Source organism: Emys orbicularis, chromosome 7 (genome assembly GCF_028017835.1).
Source record: "Emys orbicularis isolate rEmyOrb1 chromosome 7, rEmyOrb1.hap1, whole genome shotgun sequence".
Classification (NCBI taxonomy): domain Eukaryota; kingdom Metazoa; phylum Chordata; order Testudines; family Emydidae; genus Emys; species Emys orbicularis.
This window is the reverse complement of record NC_088689.1, coordinates 97,086,009-97,109,041: the sequence shown is the minus strand read 5'-3', so window position 1 is coordinate 97,109,041 and position 23,033 is coordinate 97,086,009. Positions and strand designations below refer to the sequence as shown.

The window sequence follows — 23,033 nt, the reverse complement described above, 5'->3', positions numbered from 1 at the left end:
TTACCTCTTGGACCAGCTCCTGCGCTCCACTCAGGATTAAATCTAGAGTCGCCTCTCCCCTTGTGGGTTCCCGTACCAGCTGCTCCATGAAGCAGTCATTTAAAGTATCGAGAAATTTTATCTCTGCATTTCGTCCTGAAGTGAAATGTTCCCAGTCAATATGGGGATAATTGAAATCCCCCACTATTATTGGGTTCTTAATTTTGATAGCCTCTCTAATTTCCCTTAGCATTTCATCATCACTATTACTGTCCTGGTCAGGTGGTCGATAATAGATCCCTAATGTTATATTTTTACTAGAGCATGAAATTTCTATCCATAGAGACTCCATGGAACCTGTGGATTCGCTTAAGATTTTTACTTCATTTGAATCTACACTTTCTTTAACATATAGTGCCACTCCTCCCCCTGCACGGCCTGTTCTGTCCTTCCGATATATTTTGTACCCCGGAATGATTGTGTCCCATTGATTGCTCTCAGTCTACCAGGTTTCTGTGATGCCTATTGCATCTATATCCTCCTTTATCACAAGGCACTCTAGTTCACCCATCTTATTATTTAGACTTCTGGCATTTGTGTACAGAAGCCATTTTATCAGAAAGCGGAAGGTGAGGAGAAGAGGGAGGGAAGGGACAGAGATCAAGGAGACCACAGAGGGTTAGTTAAATTATATTTAAGGTGCCCTATACATCTAAAACATGCAGCATTAAAAAATGAACTGTTAAAAAGTATGGAAACAAACAGCTAAGGCAGCGTGCATAAATTATTCATTACGATTACAGTTTATATATTCATTTAATGGCTGTACTGATGCCTAAAAAATTGCCGTCTTTGTTATACAAACTTTAACTCTGGTCTACAATACTCGTTGTTGAAATCTGTCAACACGAGCTTCACTCATTTTATATATATTGCACAGTCTAATATGTATAGTAAGTAATGTGTGTGTTTTTAAGAGTATGTAACTGTCATGAGTCCGAGTTAGGTTTGTGAAATACACATGGTAAACTGTGTCAGTGCTGTCGTTGAATATGCAAACTGTAGGGTAATGAAATATTTATATAAACTAACTGACCACTGCCATACTTTTATATTGTGATGTTCTTTGTACGTAATTATCAAAGTCATAAAAAAAAATTCTGTTAGAAGATGCAATTAGTGAACTTATTTTTTTTTCAGAAGGCCAAACAAAACAAAGTGCTGTTCTTCAAGAATGGTTCTGTGTGCATGCACCCAAGGTTGGGATCTTTTGAATAGCAGCAGCTACTATGCTGTGCCTGTACCATGCATGTCCTTGTGCTCCCACTCACCCACGTGAGGGCATAAAGAGCAGAACAAGAACACCTGCACCAGTCCCTTATGACTTCTTGGAATGATTGTTGCTGTGTGTAAGGATCTGGGGTCTAGAACCTGGATCTGCAGAGCTTGGGACAGCTGATGTTCCCACAGTGCCACAAGGAGGCCATGCAGAGGCACTGCCGGGGAGCACTGTGGAGAGTAGGCACCACAGGAAGTACCGCCGAAGAGGCCTAGAATGACATACCTTGCAGCCCTCTGATTGGCCAAGCACCCTATTTAACCCCAGGAGTTGCCCCAGAAAGTTGCCTGGGCAATGGGACAGATTTCAGCCTGCTGCAGTGTCAGACTTTGCTTGATCTCCGGTCTCCGATCCCAGCCTGACTCTGACCCTGATTCCAGCTTGGAACTGCCTCTGATCTCTGGTCTCCGACTCCAGCCTGACTCTGACCCTGACTCTTGCTTATGGGACCTGGCTCTTGCAATTCCTCCAACTCCTGCTCGGTGACTACCATCCCTAGTGTGCAGACCTCAGCCCAGCTGTGACTGCTAGGCCAGACTGCCTATGCCCTGGTCCCTTACAGTATGGGTGCTCCACTTCAGGGCGCACGTGCTTTTGGAGATTTTTGCCAGCAGTGTCTGATTGGTCCACAAATGCAGCCTGATTATCCTTGTACCCCTTACTGAGGATATATAGGGGCAGTGCCTCACCACCTAGGCTTGAAACAGGGCTTTAGTGTCCTGCAGCGTCCACTTTAGGTAGCTTGTTTATTTACATGGTAAATACTTAGTGTTAGTTTAGTGCTTAGTGTAGTGATTAGTTTTGTTTGTATAGTTAGTGTAAATAGCTTTAGAGAAAATTTATTGGAACATAGGGTTTCTTTCCCCCATGTCATCTCAATTCCCTAGTCAGAACGGGGAGTTTAATTTTCTAGGTTTACTGTTTTCTTGATCGGAATGCCTAAATCTCCTTGCTTTGTCATGTGATGTCTGCAGGGATGCTATTCCCTTGAATGACAACCACATAAGTTTTCTCTATTGTTTAGTAGAAGTTCATGTTCTTCTAAGTTTAATATTTGTAGCTCATTTGGCAGGATAACTAAAAAGATCAGAGAAACCAAATTAGAAATGTTTCTCATAGATTCATCTGTGTGGGTCTCTTCAGGTCCAGAGCCTCGGAGCCCATTTGTATAAGGAAATGCAGAAATTCAGAGTACTCTGAGTTTCTGTGACTCCCAGGACCCATGCAACCAGTAGGACGGTGCAAGGAGATCATATTGAAGTCGTGTTACAACACCTTCTAAACATAGGAGCCGACCTCGATCACCTCAAAAAGAAGTGGACAATAAGAGGCTGAAATTGCCTGAGGGAGTCACTGCTATGGAGACTTCATGTCCCGATAAAGACATTGCTGAGGCTCTAGGAGATTTCAGTACTGGTGCTTGGTTACTGATCAGGAAAATCACTACTTTAGCACCTAGTGTTAAAAATCCGTCGGTGCACAGGCTGAGATGGTACTGACATTGAAGCCTGGCTCTATTAGCTTAGTACTGAGTAAACTTTTAACAAAGAGTAGACTCACTGCCTCTACTAAGCCTATGGTACTGAGTGTATTTGCAATGCCTAGCAAGTAAGCGGTACTGGCTGTGACTTCTCTAAATAAGTGTGCAGTGCTGATGAGGCTGTGGAGGGCCATTTGGTGCCATGTAAGTCTATGGCTCCTCTGGTACCAACAGTGGCTCATAGGGGAGTAGGGTCCAACTTTTCGTCACCTGTACTGAGTAGATTTATGTTGTCTAAAGACTTAGTAATTTCAGAAGAACCAGAGTCCTCTCTACTAGCAGAGGATATAGATGTTTTGGTGCTGGACACAAGATTGTCTCCAGTACCATCTTACTCTGCATTACTCTCCGGATCTAGAGTTCTGTCTCCAGTCACTCTACCATCTTTTGCTCTCTCATTTGAATCTGATGTTTATTCATCAGATTCTTACCTGTATGTGAAGAACTCAGATTACTCTTCCAGGGCTTCCTCCCCAAAGTTCCACTTAGATAGGGATCTACAACATCTAGACAGGACAGATACATAATATCATCCTCAAATGACCTGGTACCAGTCACCTTGTCCTCAGCCGTATCCATATGGGGCACATCAGGCTGTTGTGGAATTCATGAGATAATGAGTATTATCTGAGAATAATCAGGGATTCTGAGACAGTGAATCTGTGGAGGCAGCCAGCTCTACCATAAGATCCTCTGCATCAGTCTCAACAGCCATTGGGAGGAACAACATACTGAAGAGGGAACTTTAGTACCAGCAAATATATCTTCCTTGCCTGATGAGGCTGTAATGCCTCCACCACCATTATATGCTGGCAATTCTAAGCAGTTTCAGGACTTGATGAAACAGGTAGCTGAATCACTACAGATCCCCTTGGAAGAAATCCAAGAAGCTCCACACAATTTCATGGAGCTTCCACACTTCAGCCACATGGCGAGTAGGCCTGCCAATTAATGATGCCCTGCTGGAGCCAGCTCAGACAGTCTCGTAAACTCTAACTTTAGCTCCAACATGTAAAAGAGCTCACATGAAATATTATATACTGTCACAAGGATCTGAGTACCTTTTTTTCCCAACCAGTACCTAATTGGTTAGTGATGATGTAGCAAATGAACGTAACCAACAGTTTTCTAAAACAACATCACACAAGGAAAAATCAAAATCATTTGGATCTCTTTGGTCATAAGATCTACTTAGTACAGTTTGCAATTCAGAGTAGCAAACTCTTATGGCAAAATACGATGACATCAATTATAATAAGCTTGCTTACTTTATTGAGCAACTACCATAAGAGCATGAAACAATTTCAGTTCATCATCTCTGAGGGTCATCTTACAGTCAAGCCATCTCAACAGGCTGTTTTAGATGCAGCAAATATGGTGTCCTGATTCATGGCTACTGCAGTAGTCATGCTTCATGCATCTTGGTTCCATCCAAAAGAGGTCCAAAGAGTCTCATTTGGGGAACCAAAACTATTCAGTGAGAGGACAGCTGAGTCACTTAGTTCACTTAACGTTCCAGAGCGATCCTCTGTTCTCTTGGCATCTATACTCCTGCTAACAGAAGAAAATCTAACAGGCCTCAGTCATTTCAGAGTTTTGTTCTGCATAGATAGTGTTTCAGCAAAGAACATCTGAGCCATTCGGGAAATGGCCAAGATTCCAGAACAAGAGACCTTGACCTCTGCAAACAAGACTACATAGCAGACTTCATCTGGCAAGTATTTATTTTGATATGCAGGTTGAGAGCTGCAAACCATGTTACCATTCAGATTCAAAGTTCCACTCTCCTCCTCTTCTCCCGTTATTTAGAAATGATCTGACCAATCTGGGTGTTCTGGGAAAAGATAATATCCAACAGGTGGATGTGGGAAGTTATAACATCTGGGTACACCATCCACTTCCATTCTGTGCTGGCTCCTCACCCACCTTCCTTGCTGGTCTCTGTGACCCATGAACAGACTAAGCAGATTACAAGCACCCCAAAAGATACAGATCTAAAAAATTACTTATTTGGAATAAAGGACAATTCATCAGCATCACTGCAGCTATGAATTGTCAGTTACGAGGCCTTATTTGCAAGATACAATTTGGGGTAGTGTGGAAGTTTAGCTGCGAAGGTGAATATAAGACTCCAGAGCAGAACTTGAAAAGCATTATTGTGGAAGGTCAACTAACAGCTAAAATGTTGCTAACAGGCAGCCATGGATGCATAGGACACTCTAGCTTGATCTGCGGCCACTTCTGTGACTATTCGCAGAGCTTTGTGTCCACAAGCCTCTGGCGTTTCAAAAGAAACGCAAAGCACAACTGAGGATTTGCCCTTCAAGGGCACAGAATTATTTAGCACTCGTACAGATGACAGTCCCTCAAAGATTCCAGGACCACATTCCACTCTGTGAGCACATACCACAAACTGTAAGCCGGTTAGGTGCTGGGGCAAACTAGGCAGAAGACTTCTAACACCAATACAGATGATCTGAATATCTGCCCAAGAAGAAACAGAGGTTTTCTCAGAGAAGGTATTTTCCTCATCTGTTGTCACACTGCACTGGCTTCCAGGGAGAAGGTTTTCACAAGAGTTCATAGTCACACTTGAACTACTCAGGAACCATCTCTAAACTCTAACTTTTGTACGCCACCTTGCTTTCTTCCATCAGGCATGGTCTATGAGGACAGACAGGTGAGTCCTGGAAGTATCATCCATGGCTATCTCATCCACTTTTGGTCCTCACCCCCTGCTGACCCCATTCCCTGCGCCTCTTCAGGACCTTTCTCATGAAAATCAGCTCAAATAAGTGACTTCCCTACTTTGCCTAGGAACCATAGAAGAAGTCTCCTGTGGAATATAGGGGAAGAGGCTTCTAATCCTGATATTTTCTTATTCCAAAGGAAAAGGGGGATTTTGTCCTATTCTAGACATGAGAAGACTGAACAAATATATATATGCCATCTCAGATTCAGGATGGTAACTCTAGCCTCCATCATCCTTGACCTTCAGGCTCAAGATTGTTTCATGGCTGTCTTCAAGATGCATACTTCCATATCACCATCCATCCTACCTGCAGAAAGTACCTGCAATTCACAATGGGGTCCAGTCACTACCAATACAAAGTGATACCATTCAGTCTCTCCACAGAACCAAGAGTCTTTACAAAATGTCTATCTGTGGTGGTGACATATCTGAGGTGATGTCATTCACTTTTATCCCAATTTAGATGATTGATCATAGGCAGATCTCATCAGGAAGTTGCCACAACCCTGACATATGTTTTTCACCTATGCAAACAGCTGAGATTCATGGTGAATTATGGGAAATCATCTCTGAGCCCATCACAGATAATAGAATTTATAGGAAAACATAAGGACATAAAAATGGCCAATGGTCCATCTAACCCAGTATTCTGTCTTCGATGGTGGCTGTTGCCAGATGCTTCAGAGGGAACGAACAGAACAGGGCAATTTATCAAGTGATCTATCCTCCATCGTCCAGTCCCAGCTTCTGGCAGAGATTTAGGGACATCCAGAACATGGGGTTGTGTCCCTGACCATCGTGGCTAATAGCCATTGATGGACCTATCCTCCATAAACTTACATTATTCTTTTTTGAATTGAGTTATATTTTTGACCTTCACAACATCCTCTGGCAATGAGTTCCACAGGTTGGCTATGCATTGTGTGAAGAAGTACTTCCTTACGTTTGGTTTTCAAACCTACTGCCATTGGGTGACCACTGGTTCTGGTGTTGTGAAGGGATAAATAACACTTCCTTATTCACATTCTCCACCCTTCATGATTTTATAGACCTATTTCCCCTCCCCCCCGTCATCTCTTTATTATTATTATTATTATTATTATTATTATTATTATTATTTTATTATTATTATTTTTAACTGAACAGTCCCAGTCTTTTTAAACTCTCCTCATATGAAAGCTGTTCCATGCCTCTAACCATTTTTGTTGCCCTTCTCTGGACTTTTTCCAATTCTAATTTATCTTTTTGGGATGGGGTGACCAGAACTGTATGCAGTATTCAAGGTGTGGACATGCCATGGATTTATATAGCAGCCCTAATCAACTCCAAATTAGCAAAAGCATATCTTCCTGAAGAAGGATTTTTCTCTTCATACAGTAATCACTGGTATCTCATCTAATCCAGCAACTACAGTAAGAAATTGCCTCGAACTTCTAGGCCACACGTTTGCTCGCACGCATGATGCCCCTAGCCAGACTTCACCTGTGTCCATTACAAGGCTGGTTAAGGTCAAGGCATTGTGACAGTCAGACTAGAAGGCTGCAAGAGGGTGCTAGAAGGCAGATAAATTAGCCCCAGAATGTTAAAGGCCCTCTTCCCTAGTAGTTGAGAAGCGGTTACCTCAGGTCAGTGAGGGACACCTGAATCCAATTAAGGCCTGCCTGAGGCCTTTAAAAACCCCTCCTCTGGTGAGAGAAAAGGGGGAAGAGAGAGACACACTGCTGCCAGGCTAGTGGCAGTTGGGAAATAAGCTTCTCCAGAGTGGGAGGCTGGACTCCTTCCCATAGGGGAAGCTGTCAAACCTGAGGCCTGCTGGGCAAGACACCCAGGGCAACCAACAGGGCGACACCCTGCACCCGGGAGGAGGCAGAGAAAGATATCCCACTGGGTTTTCTTTGTTTATGGGACTATTTTCCTTTTTGTTTGGTGGAAGATCAATCCTTAAGCCAACCTTCAGGCCTACCCTTAAAGTACGACTAAGGGAGCACAGAAGGGGGAAGGCAAACTCTGCCGTGAGTGGGGCTGATTACCCCAGGCCTGCCATCGCCAGAGGGGGAAGCACTAAATCTGGTGAGACGAAGGAGGTGCCTTGCCACAGCATATAGTGAGCATGCAAATGGTGGTCCCAGTGCGTATCCTGTCAGCTCTGAACTGGTGGGTAGACCACAAGAATGTTCAGAGCCCTCTTCTCCATATCTCCCCTTGAAAGATGTTGGTCACAGATGCATCAAGTACAGGTTGGGGCGCACATCTGGATTGTGTCCATAAACAAGGGACTTGGTCTCAAAAGGACATGACTCTTCACATAAACATACGAAAATTATGAGCAATCAGGTTAGCTTGCATAACATTCCAGCCTGTTCTACTGAACTCCACAAAATCTTTCCCACAACATATTTGCAGTGTACTGTATGAACAAGCAAGGAGGTGCCTTCTTATCATCCCATATCAAGAGTCAATGAAGTTATAGATATGGTGTTTATGAACATGGGATATCCTGTCACTTTTCGTCTTCCAGGAGCCACCAACAACCTAAAATACTTCCTAAACAAGCAATCCATCTCCAACCACAAATGCTCTCTGAACAGCTCCATCCTTAAACCAGTATAATGGGAAATTCTATTATAGACTTGTTTGCCACTAAAGACCATATGAAATGCCCAACCTTTTGTTCTAGGGAGGCATGAGCCCTCAATCATTGCAAGACACCTTCCTCATAGAGTGGGATGAAGGTCTCATGTATGCAATTGTGCCGATTCTCTTGATTCCAAGAGTGATGTGCAAAATCAAACAGGCTGCAGTCATACTGTAACGGATATCTTCAGGATTGTTCTAGCTAACATAGCTCCTTAAAATGTCTGTCTAGGCTTCTGTACCACTGCAAGACAGTCCATTCATAATATCACAGAAACAAGGTGAGGTATTTCATCCATGCCCAAAGTCACAATATTTGATAGAATGGTTGTTGGTCACCTGAGTGCTACCAACAGAAGCTGCTCACTACAAGTACAAGAGATCCTGCTGCAAAGTAGAAGGCTCTTCACAAGGAAGACTTACTCCTTTAAATGAAAAGATTTTCATTTTGGGCAGCCCAGCACAATCTCAACCCACTGAAGGCTTCTGTACCAAAAACCCTCAACTGTATTTTATATTTGAAACACCCTGGACACTCGGTTCTATCAAAGTCCACCTGGATGCAGTCTCACCACACTACCCTCCAGTACAGTCATGCTCAGTTTTTTTCTCATCCTCTGGGATCCAGATTTCTAAAGGTGTTACTGCATACTTACCAACCAGTCAACAGAATGCCCTCCAAGGTGGGATCTTAATGTTATTCTTACAAATCCCATGGAGCCCCCCTTTCAACCTCTTTCTGAATGCTCTTTATATCACCTTACTCTGAAGACAGCCTTTTTAGTCACCATTACTTCAGCGAGAAGGATCAGCGAACCCCAAGGTCTCATGGCTGACCCTCCTTACACAGCATTCCACGGAGATAAGGTTTGGTTGGCAAAAAATAACTTACATGGACACTGTCTATTCAGTTTTAAAAGGATAAGTATATGTGCCTCTGAATCTTCTTTAAAGTTTTTATTATTTTTCACCCATGCTTTCCTTTAAGGTTTTTTCTCTCCTCTTTCGCTGTGTGAAAGACTTACACAAACAGGGGACTCTTGATTATGGTTAAACAATATACAGGAAGTGAACAAACTGGAAAAAAAATAGATTTTTTCCCCAATAGCTTTCATTTACAGTAATAGGAAATTTGGCGTGGGGAAGTAGGGAGTTGTGTTTTTTTTGTTTTGTTTTGTTTTGTTTTGGGGTTTTTTTGGGGGTTTTTTTGGTTTTTTTTGGACACAAGTATGTGACTGTCCTTTTAAAAAAACTCTGAGAAATGTATTATTCCTTTGCAGTAAATAGTAACATTTATTGTTGAGCCTGATGCAGAGAAAAGCATGCATTTTTTTCAGGAAGAAGCAACCTGTTGAACAAACAAAATCTTCTTGGAAATTAGGATGAAAAATTATATGTAGCTATTTTCCTCCTGGCAATTAACTTAAATTTGTTCGTATGGAATTTTCAATTATAGTGACTAATTCATCCAACATTAAATTTACCAAGATGATAGTATTGCCTATTTATCCCTTGAGTAAGGGTAGAGTTACACTGCAATCATTTAGTCTTCTGCCAAGATGTTTATTCATTGTTCAGACCTAAACAAAGCTGTTTTGTACTTTACAGATTTGATTTCAGAATGCCCTTGGGCTTCTGTGTAGGGCCAAGTCTTAAGTCCCACCAGTTCTTCCCATTGGATACCAGCTTACATCTAATTATACATAAGAACTTAAGTTGTCTTTCTTGCATATATGAAGTGGAATGAGACCACAGCTTATCTTCTGTTGGTGAAACAAATTAGATGGAGGAAGCTACAATTTGAATTTCAGCCATTATTTTCTTCCTTTTGTGCAAAGGAGTCAAGTTTCCTAATTGCAATGTCCACTACAGCACTGAGATCATACAGTTAGAAAGTACACAGAATACTCAGTCCTGGCCTTGTGCATATGCTGAACGAGAATGGTAGCAAGGTGGAACCCTGCAGCACCCTGCACAGGAACGTCCTTAGGATTGATGATACAAATACAATCTTCTGGGGCTTCAGCGTTCAAGGAACAAAACTGCTCAAGGAGCCCCATCCCACTCTCACATAGAAATAACTTCAGGCAAGTCAACAGTACTTAATGTTCACTGGGACTGAAGGCAGCTGATAAATCTAATATCAGCGTAGACACCTGATCACTACCCATTGCTGGGATGAGATTGTTGTCCAATGTGACATGGGTGGTTTTTGTGCAATATCCAGATCTGTAACCAGATTGACGGGGGCTAGGGAGATCTAAGGCTTCTATTTATTGTGACTCCTTTTTTACCAGTCTTCTCAATTACCAGTTGTGGCAACTTGAGCAGCTGTGTATTCATGTTATATAGTATTTTCTGAGAGAGAGATTTTATATACAACATATATTGCACACACATATGCATGAATATATAATTCTTCAAGTATGTGTCAATGTCTCTCGCTGTAGGTGTGCCTGGCAGGTAGTAAAGCTGGCTTCTATTCCCACTCAAAGGGGACATAGAGTCGCACAAGAAGACTGATCTTATAGATAGCGCTTAAACTGAAGGAGCTCATGAAAGACACAAGAAGACTGATCTTATAGATAGCGCTTAAACTGAAGGAGCTCATGAAACATCGCTCTTCCAAAGACAAAGGCCCTAAGCAATCAAAGATCCAGTACTAATATGGTGCTGATACCCCTGACAGAGTTGAGTAAGGACCCAAGATAAGCCCTGGAGGCATGTTCCTAGTACTGAAAAAGTGACTAAACTGGAACCAGCTCCATATTTCCCCATGGCACCACCTTCTGAAGAAGAGAAATACTTCTCCTCACCATCACCGACACTCCTTGACAACGTCAAGCAGAGATCCATCTCCTATGCCATTGGAGAATGACCCCAAGGAGAGCATAAGGGCTTCAGATCACTGCCCAAAAAGGTTTGAAAGTGGGACTCGGTTGGCCTCTCTGAACCACATCAGCATCTGTATGGCATTTCAGCTTGGCCATATTGGCATTACTGAGGTCCTTCATCCTGTGTGTCAAAGAAATTACCCTCTTGTGCTTCTAGCAGGAGGAGGAGATCCCATTCTCTGGCACTATCATTGGTTAGGTCATCCACACTGGAAACAGATGTGGGGCTGCAGGAGATGATGGCGGGGGGGGCACCAACCACAATGATCCCTGTCTCCACCCAAGGAAACCTTCTTATCTCTGGGTGAAGCAGTGACCCCAGCCTAGCCCCCACTACCGTGATCAGTGACTTTAAATCCTTCCAGGACTTCTAGTCCAGAATTGTTGGGACCCTCGATATTGAGACCAAATTCATACAAGAAAAGTCTTAAGTTTTTTTATATTTTCAGTGTGACAGCACTGGCCAGGTTCACCCTCCTACTCATTAACGAGTGGATAGAGGAACTGGAAGGACTATGGTATATCCTGGCCATTTCTCCGCTCACTTGGAAGTGGAAAGAAAAGAAGTATTACGTGCCCTAGAAGGCTTAGAGTGTTTCTACGCCCACCCAAACACAAGGACAAGAAAAACTGAAGTTCACTAAACATATTCATATGGACAAGGATCCTAAGAAATTAGACCCTTTTTGGATGCAAGGCACATTCATCAGCCTCACTGCAGCTTTGGGTAGGGAACTACCAGGCATTATTCACTAAATACAGTTGCTTCGCATGTGAGAGGGCCACTTCTTTTCTTTCAAAAATCCTGCAGGAGTACAGTGATGAAATGAAGGAGAGCATTAAGGCGGTCCAGATGGATACAAGGATATTGCTGCAGGCAGCCATGGTCACAACTGATACATCTGCAAGGTCAGTGGCCATGGCTGTCACAATCAGATGAGCCTTGTGGCTCCCGACATCGAGGATACCAAGTACAGTTCATGATAGAGGACCTATCCTTTCAGGAGATGGAGCTCTTCAATCAAAGGACAGACAAATTAGTCCATTTCCTCAAGGACTCAAGGGTCACACTATGGTACGTCGGAATTTACACACTGTCTCCCTACAAAAAGCCATACAAGTACCCGCCAGCAAAGGCAGAGGATGTTTTCCTACCACCAGGGCAGACAGCCCACAAAGCAAAACGCAGGTATTGCAGGGGACGCCAGTCTTCTGCCTCCTTAACCAATCCAGTGTCTTCGCAGAGAACAGATTTGACAGGAGAGTGAAGAGTTACGTCAGTTTGTCATATCACAGCTGATCTGAAGCCTGCCCCCATGTCCAGGGACCATCTTGCCCCTTTCCACCAGGCCTGTGTGGTTATCACAGCTGTCAAATGAACATTAGACATCACTGCCCAAGGCTTCCTTTTCCATTTCCACTCCCTATGCACCCCTCCTTTCCAGTCCTCCTTTTTTGTTTTGCCACCTGTTCATCACCATTAGCTGCACAAAAATAAAGTTGTAGGGATGAAAGTAGCCGATGCTTAGGAAGTATTTTGTGCTTATGTGCTGTTTTGGGAAATATTCTTCATTTTACATCCCTCCAACTCTTTAATCAAACATGTAACACCTAATTAGGAGAATATCTGTGTAAAAAGAGAAATTAAGTAGCTTATCTTCCATTATGCCATTATGATAGAGAAAAATAATTTGGATAATAAACTAATTAGGTTAAAAACAAGTTGACAGTAATATTCCTACAATATATTTGTGTTTTTATGAAAACTCTTGCATATTAGAGAATGTGTCGAAGTGAGTGCATGTGAAAGAAATAATCCTTCAGGACCTTGCTGGTTGGCTACTAGTCATGCAAATTAGCATACATGATACAGAAGCAGTACAGCCAATATAACATCTAAACGCCACCTGGGTTAAAATGACCTATTGATTTAAATGGGGAGGCTATCTGTATATGAAGTTTAAAATATACAAGACTTTGAATTTTTTTTTTCCAATTGTTTTTGTTCTGCAGTTTCACCAGTGATAATTAAAGAATGGGCTGCTTACAAAGGAAAATCTCCCCAGACCCCTGAACTGGTGGAAGCGCTTGCATTCAGGGAATGGACCTGTCCCAATCTGAAGAAGCTGTGGCTGGGAAAAGCAGTAGAGGACAAGAACCGAAGAATGAGGGCATTTTTGGCCTGTATGAGATCAGATACACCAGCAATGCTCAATCCAGCTAATGTGCCCACTCATCTTATGGTGCTCTGTTGTGTATTAAGGTGAGGGTTTATCAATCACAAGTTAAAATAGCATAAAAGAAATGCGTTACTACACTGTATAATATATTGCTCTATCAAGTCTTTCTCTAATCCTGCATTAAACCATGACTTTGAAAATTAATAATTCATATTGCAAGTATTTTTGGAAGAAATGACTTCCTCACTTCTGTGATTCTTAAAAGTGTGCTAGCTACTTGTCAGTTTTTCAGCTAATTCCATAGAGAGTTGAAAGAAGAAAAATTGGCTGTTTTCTCATAGTTGCTTCTTTGCATTTGAATTGATTTAGACTTGTTATATTTAAGGCCTCTAAGTAGCCAGGTTCAAACATTGCCTTTTGGGTCACAGAAACTGGCACTGTACATTCTCAAAGAAAAACCAAAAGGTGCTGCAGAAAATAGTTGTTTAGTAGCTTTATGGGATTGGAAAGCTCATGTAAATGATTTCCCATTTACCAGGTACTAGGATTCGCTATACTAGGCTTGCTGGTTCCCTTACTTGATTTGACTGGCCCACATGAGAGGTGCAGAATTAAGAAGGAAGAGACTAGCCTTCAATTTCGGAGCTGAATTAGGAATGAGCGCTCCTGTACCTTTGGCGGGGGGGGCAATCCCTAGTCACCTAGTAAGACCCAGCTCTTGCTTCTTAATCTGGCAGGACCCAAGATCTCAAGCTGAAAGGTGAGATTTGTATGAATGGAAGAAAGATTTTAGGTAAATTTTTGAGATGATAAATGTAAGTTTGCCTCCAATTTAATATTAATTTATCTTGCCTTTTGAGCCATGTATAGTTTTTCTTTGAGCGATTGGTTATTGTATTCCACAGAGGGTTGTGAGCATGGACCCGGAGCCGGAGCTTTTAAAAGTAGTAGTGTCCATTGTTCTGCGCATGCGCCCGTGGTACTGCCTCATGGTTTCGACCAAGGCGATAAAGAGTGGGGTGGAATTATAAATAAGGCACTTGGCTTTGTAGGAGTAGAATACAATAGTTCCAATAATATTTTATTAAAACCCTTAACACATTTTAAAATAGTTTTTCTGTGATGTGACATAAATAGTTTATGTGAGGTATAAAAGTTTTATTGGCACTTGTTTGGAATGACCTGCATAAAACTTGCTGTGACTTCACTTCTGAGTAATGTGTTCATCTCTGACTCATGTTGATGAAGCCTTTATACTACACCATTATTTCTTATTTTTATATGTATCATCATGCATTTCTGCTTTAGGTAGTATTTTTATGACCTATCCTACCCTTTGTTATTGAAAGCAGTGTGGGGTTCTGATGATCATGTGTGCTGTGGGGTGAGTTCACAGGCAGTGTCTCATCAGTATATTTTGCTTGGACATTTACATCACATAATGGATATTTTCCTAATTCATCTACTCTAAGGAGCCAGCTCAAGGGGTATAATGTAAAAATATTGTCAAACAACATTACTATTTTTCTTTGAGTAACTTTTGACCAAATACGTATTTTTATACTATGCAAAAGTATTTGGATCAGCACAAACTACAACAATTAATTTAGACAGGGTGGGTGAGGTAATCTTTTATTGGACCAAATTCTGTTGGTGAAAGAGACAAGCTATCGAACTACACAGAGCTCACCTACCGTGTCTCTGTCATGGGATCAATAGGGCTGCAACAGTACTGCAAACAATAATTAATTTGTCATTTTTAATTAGCAGCATTATCAAAATATTGTCTGGCATTAAACCGTAAGAAATCACTTCAATCTTTTTAGCTATGTCTTATTTTTTAATTTGAAGCCTGAACAAAAAGTTTTTGGCTTCATTCTGGTGGCTTTTCTGTTCACACAGTAATACTGTTTACTTTAGCTGTTAAAGTGAGGACTCTGAATAAGTCTTCTTTGAGTGATTGCACATGTCCATTCCACTGTAGGTATTTGTGCTCTCCAGCGCACAGTTGTTGAAGAGGTTTTTTTCCTTGATAGTACCTGTCGGGGCAGCCTGAGTACTCTCTGCTGTCTCATACACATTGGGCAGGCATAAAGGGCTAACCCCCCCACACCCACCTCAGTGCCTTCCTACCACCTGTTACGGTTATTGAAGCTCCCTGTCCTTGCTTCTGCAAGTCTTTCTCAATACCTATATATTGTACCTATGTGTAGTTAGTGCAGTCTAGTAGTTACTCAGTTTGTTAGTTTAAAACAAATTGTTTTTATTGTTTGAGCATGTACAAGCCCCGGTACCGGAGGTATCCCCCACACTCTCTGGATTTCAAGCCCTGCCACTATTGCGACAAGGCTATGCCCAATAGGGACCCTACCCCAGCTGCCTTAAGTACCTGGAGGAAGTTCATGTGTGGGACGAGTGCAGCATTTGTAAGGGCTTTAACCCTGTTCAGAAAAAAGACAGGGCCGTCAGGTTAAAATATCTGCTCATCAAATTGGCTGTGTGGCCTCCATCTGAGCTCTCTACGTTGCTCTGGATACAGAGCACCTTGGCGTTGGTCAGTAGCACACCTGCCACGCTACTGGTACCGAGAGGCAGATTGGCATCCCCAGTACCGGAGAAGAGGCATAAGAATCGGACTCAGCACGAGGACCATCAAAGAGGATGAGCTCTAAGAAAAACTCAGAAGGGTGATCAAAAAGGAAGCACTCCCCAGAGCACACCTCTAAACAGGGGAGTTCGTTGATTCCAGAAGCCAATGTGGGCCTGTCGAGCCTGGTTCCCCAAGCATCTTCATTGCCATCTCCTTGCCCCAGTGTACCACACAGTATCTTTCTGGTACCCAGTCTACTCCTGAGGTGTTTGAGGCTGCGAAAGGGTTGTTGAACCTCAGTGCTGCCATCACCAGTGGTTCAAGAGTCTCACCTGGCACCAGTGACGATGGTACCACCTCCAGCGCCTTCCCCTCCACACTAAGCAGTTCCACCAGATGTGGCATCAAGGTACCAATGAGACCGGTACCATCTAAGGGAAAGGCACAGATGATATCCCTGTCTCCGCTTCAGAGTCAGTCTTCCTCTGCAGTCCCAACGGGTACCGTACCACCTTGGTCTCAAGAAAAAGCTTCATCCTTATTAGACTCTGAAGTGGTTTCCTATGTTTCCCAACCTAGCTGGTCCCATTGGGGGAGAGATGCCACCTGCCCGCCCGGGTTTCTGCCACAATACCAGCAGAGAGTTTACAGGAGGTATCCTTGGACTGTGTATAGCTGGGGTCCAGGGACATACTAGTGGCCCTTTTGGGACCCGTAGGTTCCTCACCCCAGTCAAGAGCATCCCTGCAGCCATCTGAACTGGCTCCATCTGCTGGGCGCCAGGAGCATCGTCGCCACAAGCATCTTGGTACTGAGCAGACTTGGGATCTCTTACATGAGCAACTGTAGGAACTGAACCATTAGTATCCTCTTCCTCCTCTCCTGATGAGACAGTCATGGTGGAGCCTATTTCTCCACTTCTGGGTGATTTATTTTAAGACTCATCAGGAGCTGTGAGGAGGATGGCTAGGGCACATGATATCCACCTGGAGGAATGGGAAAAATTCCATAAGCTAGTGGATGTTCTAATCTAGCTCCAGATAGAATAGCTCTGCCAATAAATGCGGCTTAGAGCCCACCAAGATTCTCTGGCAGACCCCAGCTTCTCTGCCTCTGACTGCTGAAAGAGAAGAGAGAAGGTACTATCTCCCCTCCCCGGGGGTTTGAGCACTGTATAACCATCCTCCTCCAATGCCCCTTGAAATTGCAGCAGCCAATGAAAAGGAACGATCGGGACACCAGACTTCAGCACCAAAGAATAAAGAGGACAAGAAGTTGGACTTATTTAGGAGGAAGCTTTATTCCACAGGTGGATTAGAGCTTCACATTGTGAACCAGCAAGCTGTGCTGGGATGCTTTGATTTCACTCTGTGGGGGATGGGTTTGAAATTGAAAGACAAGCTCCCATGTGAGGCAAAACAAGAGTTCCTCACTTGGATAGAGGAGGGCAAGTTGGTCGCCAGAACAGCTCTACAGGCATGTCTCGATGCAGCAGATTCTGCTGCACGCAACATGGCCTCTGCCTTCACTTGAGGCGCTCTTCCTGGTTGCATTCTTCTGGCCTCCTTCCAGAGATGCAACAGACCATTCAGGGCTTACCCTGTGAGCAGCCATTCTTCTCAGAAGAGACAGATGAGACTCTGCATAGTCTCAAAGATTCTAGAGCAACTCTGTAGACCCTGGGCATTTACACTCCAGCAGTGAAGCAGAAGGTGTTCTGTCCTCATCAGTCTCAGCGTTTTCAGTGATTTACTTCTTGAGTCCAAGACCTATCATAGAGAAGGAGCAGAGATTACAAATGGTAACCCCCATCACTGTCCTTTGTATCTGCAGCCACTGGTTCAAGGCAGGCAGCATCTTCCAAGAACTAATTTTTCATGGGCAGGTTGAGAGCAGTCTGCCAGTTCCAAGAGTGCCATCCTTTATTATTCCAATTCTTCCAAAACGCCTGTCCCACTTCAGTCATGCTTGGGCCCACATTGCAACAGATTGGTGGGTTGTAAGCATGGTGGAAGTGGGATATTTGCTCTGTTTTATTTTTGCCTCACCTTTCCTTTTCCTTTCCCCATCCCTCTTCAGGGACAACTCTCACAAGAAAGCAAGTCTGCAAGATATATATTTGCTTCTCCTTGTTAGGAGCTGTAGAGAGTCCCTCCCTTGTTCAGGGGAAAGAGGTTTCACTCCTGATATGTCCTGATCCCGAAAGCAATACAGACAAGTCAGTCCTGTCTCCAGTAGAGAAAATAGAATTTATTGGAGCGGTTTTGGAGTTGACAACAGCTAGGGCCTTGCTACACAGACAAGGTTTCTTGCAATTCAAAGCCTCATTCTGAACTTGAAGTTTATCCTCTCACCATGATGAGGAACTATTTAAGACTGCTGAGGCACATGCCACATGCACTTATGTGGTACAGTACGCCAGACAGTGCCTGAGAGCCCTTCAGGGCTGGGTGGCAGAGGTGTATTCTCCAAGAAGGCACCACATAGGCATATTAGTGCATGTCCCAAGTTGCATCTTATACTCCCTAGACTGGTGGGTAGTCCCAACCAATGTATGCAGGGGAGTTCCTTTCGCTCAGCTTCAGCATTCACTTACCTTAGTCAGGGATGCCTGGATATGAGGTGGGAGGACTCACCTGGGATACCTGCAAACACAAGGTCTTGGTCTCCCAAGATCTCAGTCTGTACATAACCTGCAGCTCCCTGACGTTTATCCTTTTAGCTTGCATAGCATTCCGCCCTCACATCAGGGAGTGGACATATTTGTGCCAACCGGCACTGTGATCATTAGGTTTTATGTAACCCCATCTTCACTAGCTAGGAAGCAGTCATACTCTGGGATTTCTGTCAGCAACTCTCTGTTTCTGAAGGAGGCCCACCTCCAAGAGGCTCAGAACACACTGGCAGGGTGTAAAGCTCATACAGGGTAAACTCATAAATTGTTCGCCCTCTATAACGCTGATAGAGAGATATGCACAGCTGTTTCCTCCCCCCCCCCGATATTAATGCATACTCTGGGTTAATTAATAAATAAAAAGTGATTTTATTAAATACAGAAAGTAAGATTTAAGTGGTTCCAAGTAATAACAGACAGAACAAAGTGAATTACCAAGTAAAATAAAATAAAACACGCAAATCTAAGCCTAATGCAGTAGTAAAACTGAATACAGATAAAATCTCACCCTCAAAGATGTTTCAATAAGTTTCTTTCACAGACTGGATGCCTTCCTAGTCTGGGCATAATCCTTTCCCATGGTACAGCCCTTGTTCCAGCTCAGGTGGTAGCTAGGCATGATGGCTGCCCCCTTTGTTCTGTTCCACTCACTTATATATCTTTTGCATAAGGCGGGAATCCTTTGTCCCTCTGGGTTCCCACCCCTCCTTCTCAATGGAAAAACACCAGGTTAAAGATGGATTCCAGTTCAGGTGACATGATCACATGTCACTGTAAGACCCCAAGCTTTCATTCCTCCCAGCCTGACTCACAGGAAGGCCTGCCTGCAAACAGAGCCATCCACAGTCAATTGTCCTGGTTAATGGGAGCCATCAAGATTCCAAACCACCATTAATGGCCCACATCTTGCATAATTACAATAGGCCCTCAGAGTTATATTTTATATTTCTAGTTTCAGATACAAGAGTGATACATTTATACAAATAGGATGACCACACTCAGTAGATTATAAGTTTTGTAATTATATCTTACAAGAGATCTTTTTCATGAAGCATAGTCCAGTTACATTATATTCATACTCACTAGCATATTTTCATAAAATCGTATAGAGTGCAACGTCACGTTGCCCACCTTCCCATTTCTATCAGAGTCATTCCGGTAGGAAGGAGCTGAGGGGATCCTGGGGTGGCTCAGTCCTTTATGCCTGCGTAATGTGCGCAAGACAGCAGAGGGCACTCAGGCTGTCCTGACAGTAACTGCTAAGGATAAAAACTCTCCAACTGTGCATTGGAGTCCACAGACACCTACATGTAATGGACATATGCAACATATTGCGAAGAATAGCAGTTACAGAAAGGTTAGTAACTGTTCTTTGTTTGCTTTTGCTGTAGGTATATGGTGCAGTGGCCAGGGATCCGTATACTTCGTCGCCAGGAACTTGATGCTTTCCTTTCTCAAGCGTTGTCTCCAAAACTCTATGAACCTGACCAGCTACAGGAACTTAAGGTAATTCTTAATCTGACTTCCTTCATTAGAGAAATCTACTCCCAACTGATCCATAATATTAACATTGAGCAAGTGATGTTTTTCTCTAAAGACATTAAGCATTAAGGCCCAGTTTTTTAAAGGTGATTTAGGTATCCACTGTGACTTGTTTGTGCTGGGAAGCTTCTCCAGGATCATTTAATCTCCTGTGTTCTGAATTTTGTACAGCTCTTTAAAGTATTCTTTCCATCGCTTATTCAATTCTTAGAAGTAGTAAACATCTTGATAGAAAGATGAAGAAGAAAAAAGGCACCGGGAAGTGACAATGTCTAACCAATTTAGGAGCCTATTTCTCATTTTCAAAAAGGATTTAGGCACTTGAAAGTCAATGCGATCTTAGGCTCCTAAATCTGGTGTTGCAACACTGAGCACCATAACGCCTAAATATCTTTGAAAATCTGGTGTGTCCCTTCAATGTATATAGGTCACTTAGTATGTGAAATGCAAACTTTTTAAGTGCAGCAAAGACTGGTACTCACTCAGTTGTAGTGTATTGTTTATATTATGAAAATAAAATTTGATGGGGGGGGGGTTGGTGAGATTTTATTCTTACTATTTTATGATAGCCCTTTGAAAGCTTAAACCAGAAATCTGTTTCTGAAGAGAGCTCTATTTTCCTTCTTGTGAGGTTGCTCTTGAATCATCATCTTGCTGATTTAAATAAATAGATTTCTTTGTTTAGGGTCAAAAGATCCTTGTAGCAGTTATTTTGGGTGGAGAAACACAGAGAAGTTTATGTAGACTTAAAAGCATAAATAAAGAGGTGTGGGAAGCAGTCTTCCAGCATTCATTGTGTTCCATAAATATTAACTTGCATACTTTTAAAAGACTTTAGCAGAGATGCTTATCTTTCTAGATACAATTATATATTATGAAGTAAACATAACTAGCTAACCCAGGGGTGGGGAACGTTTTTTCTATCGGGGCCACTGACCCACAGAAAAAATGAGTTGCAGGCCACACACAGCCCTGCGGGGGTGGGGGCGCGGAGGCTCGGGGCTTTACCCCGCAGCAAGGTGAGCTGGCACTCACGTCTCCAGCCCCGCAGAGGGCAGAGGCTTGTGGCTTCCCCTAGGCTCTGGGGTGCGGCCAGAAATGAGGGGTTCAGGGTGTGGAAGGGGGCTCCGGACTGGGGCAGGGGATTGGGGTGCGGGAGGGGGTGAGGGCTCCAGCTGGGGGTGCAAGCTCTGGGGTGGAGCTGGGGAGTTTGGGGTGCAGGAGGGGGCTCCGGGCTGGGGCCAAGGGGTTTGGAGTGCGGGAGCGGGCTCAGGGCTGGGGCAGGGGGTTGGAGTGCGGGAGGAGGTTTGGGGTGCAGGCTCTGGGAGGGAGATTGGTTGCAGGAGGGAGCTCAAGGCTGGGGCAGGGTGTTGGGATGCGGGTGGTTGTGTGGAGTCTGGGAGGGAGTTAGGGTGCGGGAGGGGGTTCCGACCTGGAGCAGGGGGTTGGGGTACAGGTGTGGGTGTGGGGAGGGAGTTAGGGCATTGGAGGGACCTTTGTATGTCGGTCTGTCTTCACAGTGGCACCCTCTTAGAACCCCTATCCAGAATTCTGTGCCCCAGAATGGAGAAAATGGCAGGGTTTAGTCCTGTATTTATAACAGACAGATAGATCTTGAGCCCATCCAGCACTCTGCTAAATGAAAACGAAAGAAAGCTTTAGCATGGGGCAGGGAGTTGGTGACCTGAAGCAACCCACTCAGTCTTCTTTATGTTGTTGGAAGATGGCTGATGGGGAGAAGGAGCAGAAAGCGTTCCACTTCTGCGGCCTCACACTAAAGGAATAGTTGTATGTAGTCTTCCAAAGTCCCCAGTATAAGAAGTAGAGCCCAACCAAGCCAGAGAGGACTGTGTCTTCCTACAGTGACTTGAAGGTGATTGCTCCAAGCCAGTGCATGAGCATGTGCTGTACTGAACTGAATGGGCAGATAGCAAAAACATCTTTTTCCCCCAAGTTGAGATCCACAGTTAGAAGAAGACACTGCAGAGAGCAGGGAGAAGCAGCAGCCCGTGGCATTGCTCTCCCTAGTAGCTGGAGCAAATGCAGCTCACCTAGATTTCAACTATCTAGGGTCAGACAGGTAGATGCATCGTGTTTCCTCCTGCCACCAGGATCCAGCCAGTGGGAGTGCTGCAGAGATCATGCATTGTCTGTATGTTTTCCTATGGTGTCAAGCAGGCTATATCTTGTCAGAGCCTTACCTGCCTGTGTTTACTGCTAGCCCCCAGCTGTGTATTCTTTCTGTCTGATCCTTTAAGCAAGTCAGATATCATCTTTAAGAAGCCATCTCCTATTTCTCCCACTCGTTTCAGGAAGGATCCTCTGGCTATCATCCAGCCGTAAAAAGAAGTTGCATAAGGAGATGCATACAAGAAAACCAAATCAGTTGACCCCAGTGAATCCCACATTTTAAGCATAAAAGAGCTAATAAATCCCATAAATGATAATGCGAAAGAAAAAAATCCTGAGTCTCGATCAGAATTTTATTTGGATTGTTATTCAGCAGGTGGAGAGAATAAATCACTTTCCAGGATCCTTGCAGCCCAAGGATGCCTGAAAAGCCCAGACTAAAAATATATATAGTATATATATCCAAAAGGAAATGAGGGAAGAGAGATTCTTCATTGTCATCTTTCTCTTTAAGCTTTTAATTACCAGAAGAAAGGAAATAATGAGACCTAGGACATAATGCAGTCAGCCAAAATGAGCACATGCTGGGTTCTTACAGGACTGCTCATCTGTCGCTCTCAAAGCAAAAGCTCTCAAGAAACCTGTTTCAGCCATTGCGAATGGGATCATTTGCAGAAGTTCTTCTTTGATTGCTAAAAAGCAACATATCAGATTCCTGAAAGCAGCATCACTAAGTCCTCCCATCATTCACAATTGCCCATGTGGAGCGTGAACTGAGT

General features: G+C 43.5%; 1 protein-coding gene across 1 annotated transcript in view; it reads left to right on the top strand.

The window, feature by feature from the left end:
• Window positions 1-23,033, top strand: part of FAM120A (family with sequence similarity 120 member A) — a 115,254-nt gene that overhangs the window by 69,042 nt on the left and 23,179 nt on the right. Inside the window, exons 11-12 of the mRNA XM_065408666.1 lie at window positions 13,152-13,401; window positions 19,974-20,088. Of these exons, the coding sequence (XP_065264738.1) occupies window positions 13,152-13,401; window positions 19,974-20,088 (365 nt within the window). The remainder of the gene's footprint in view (window positions 1-13,151; window positions 13,402-19,973; window positions 20,089-23,033) is intronic.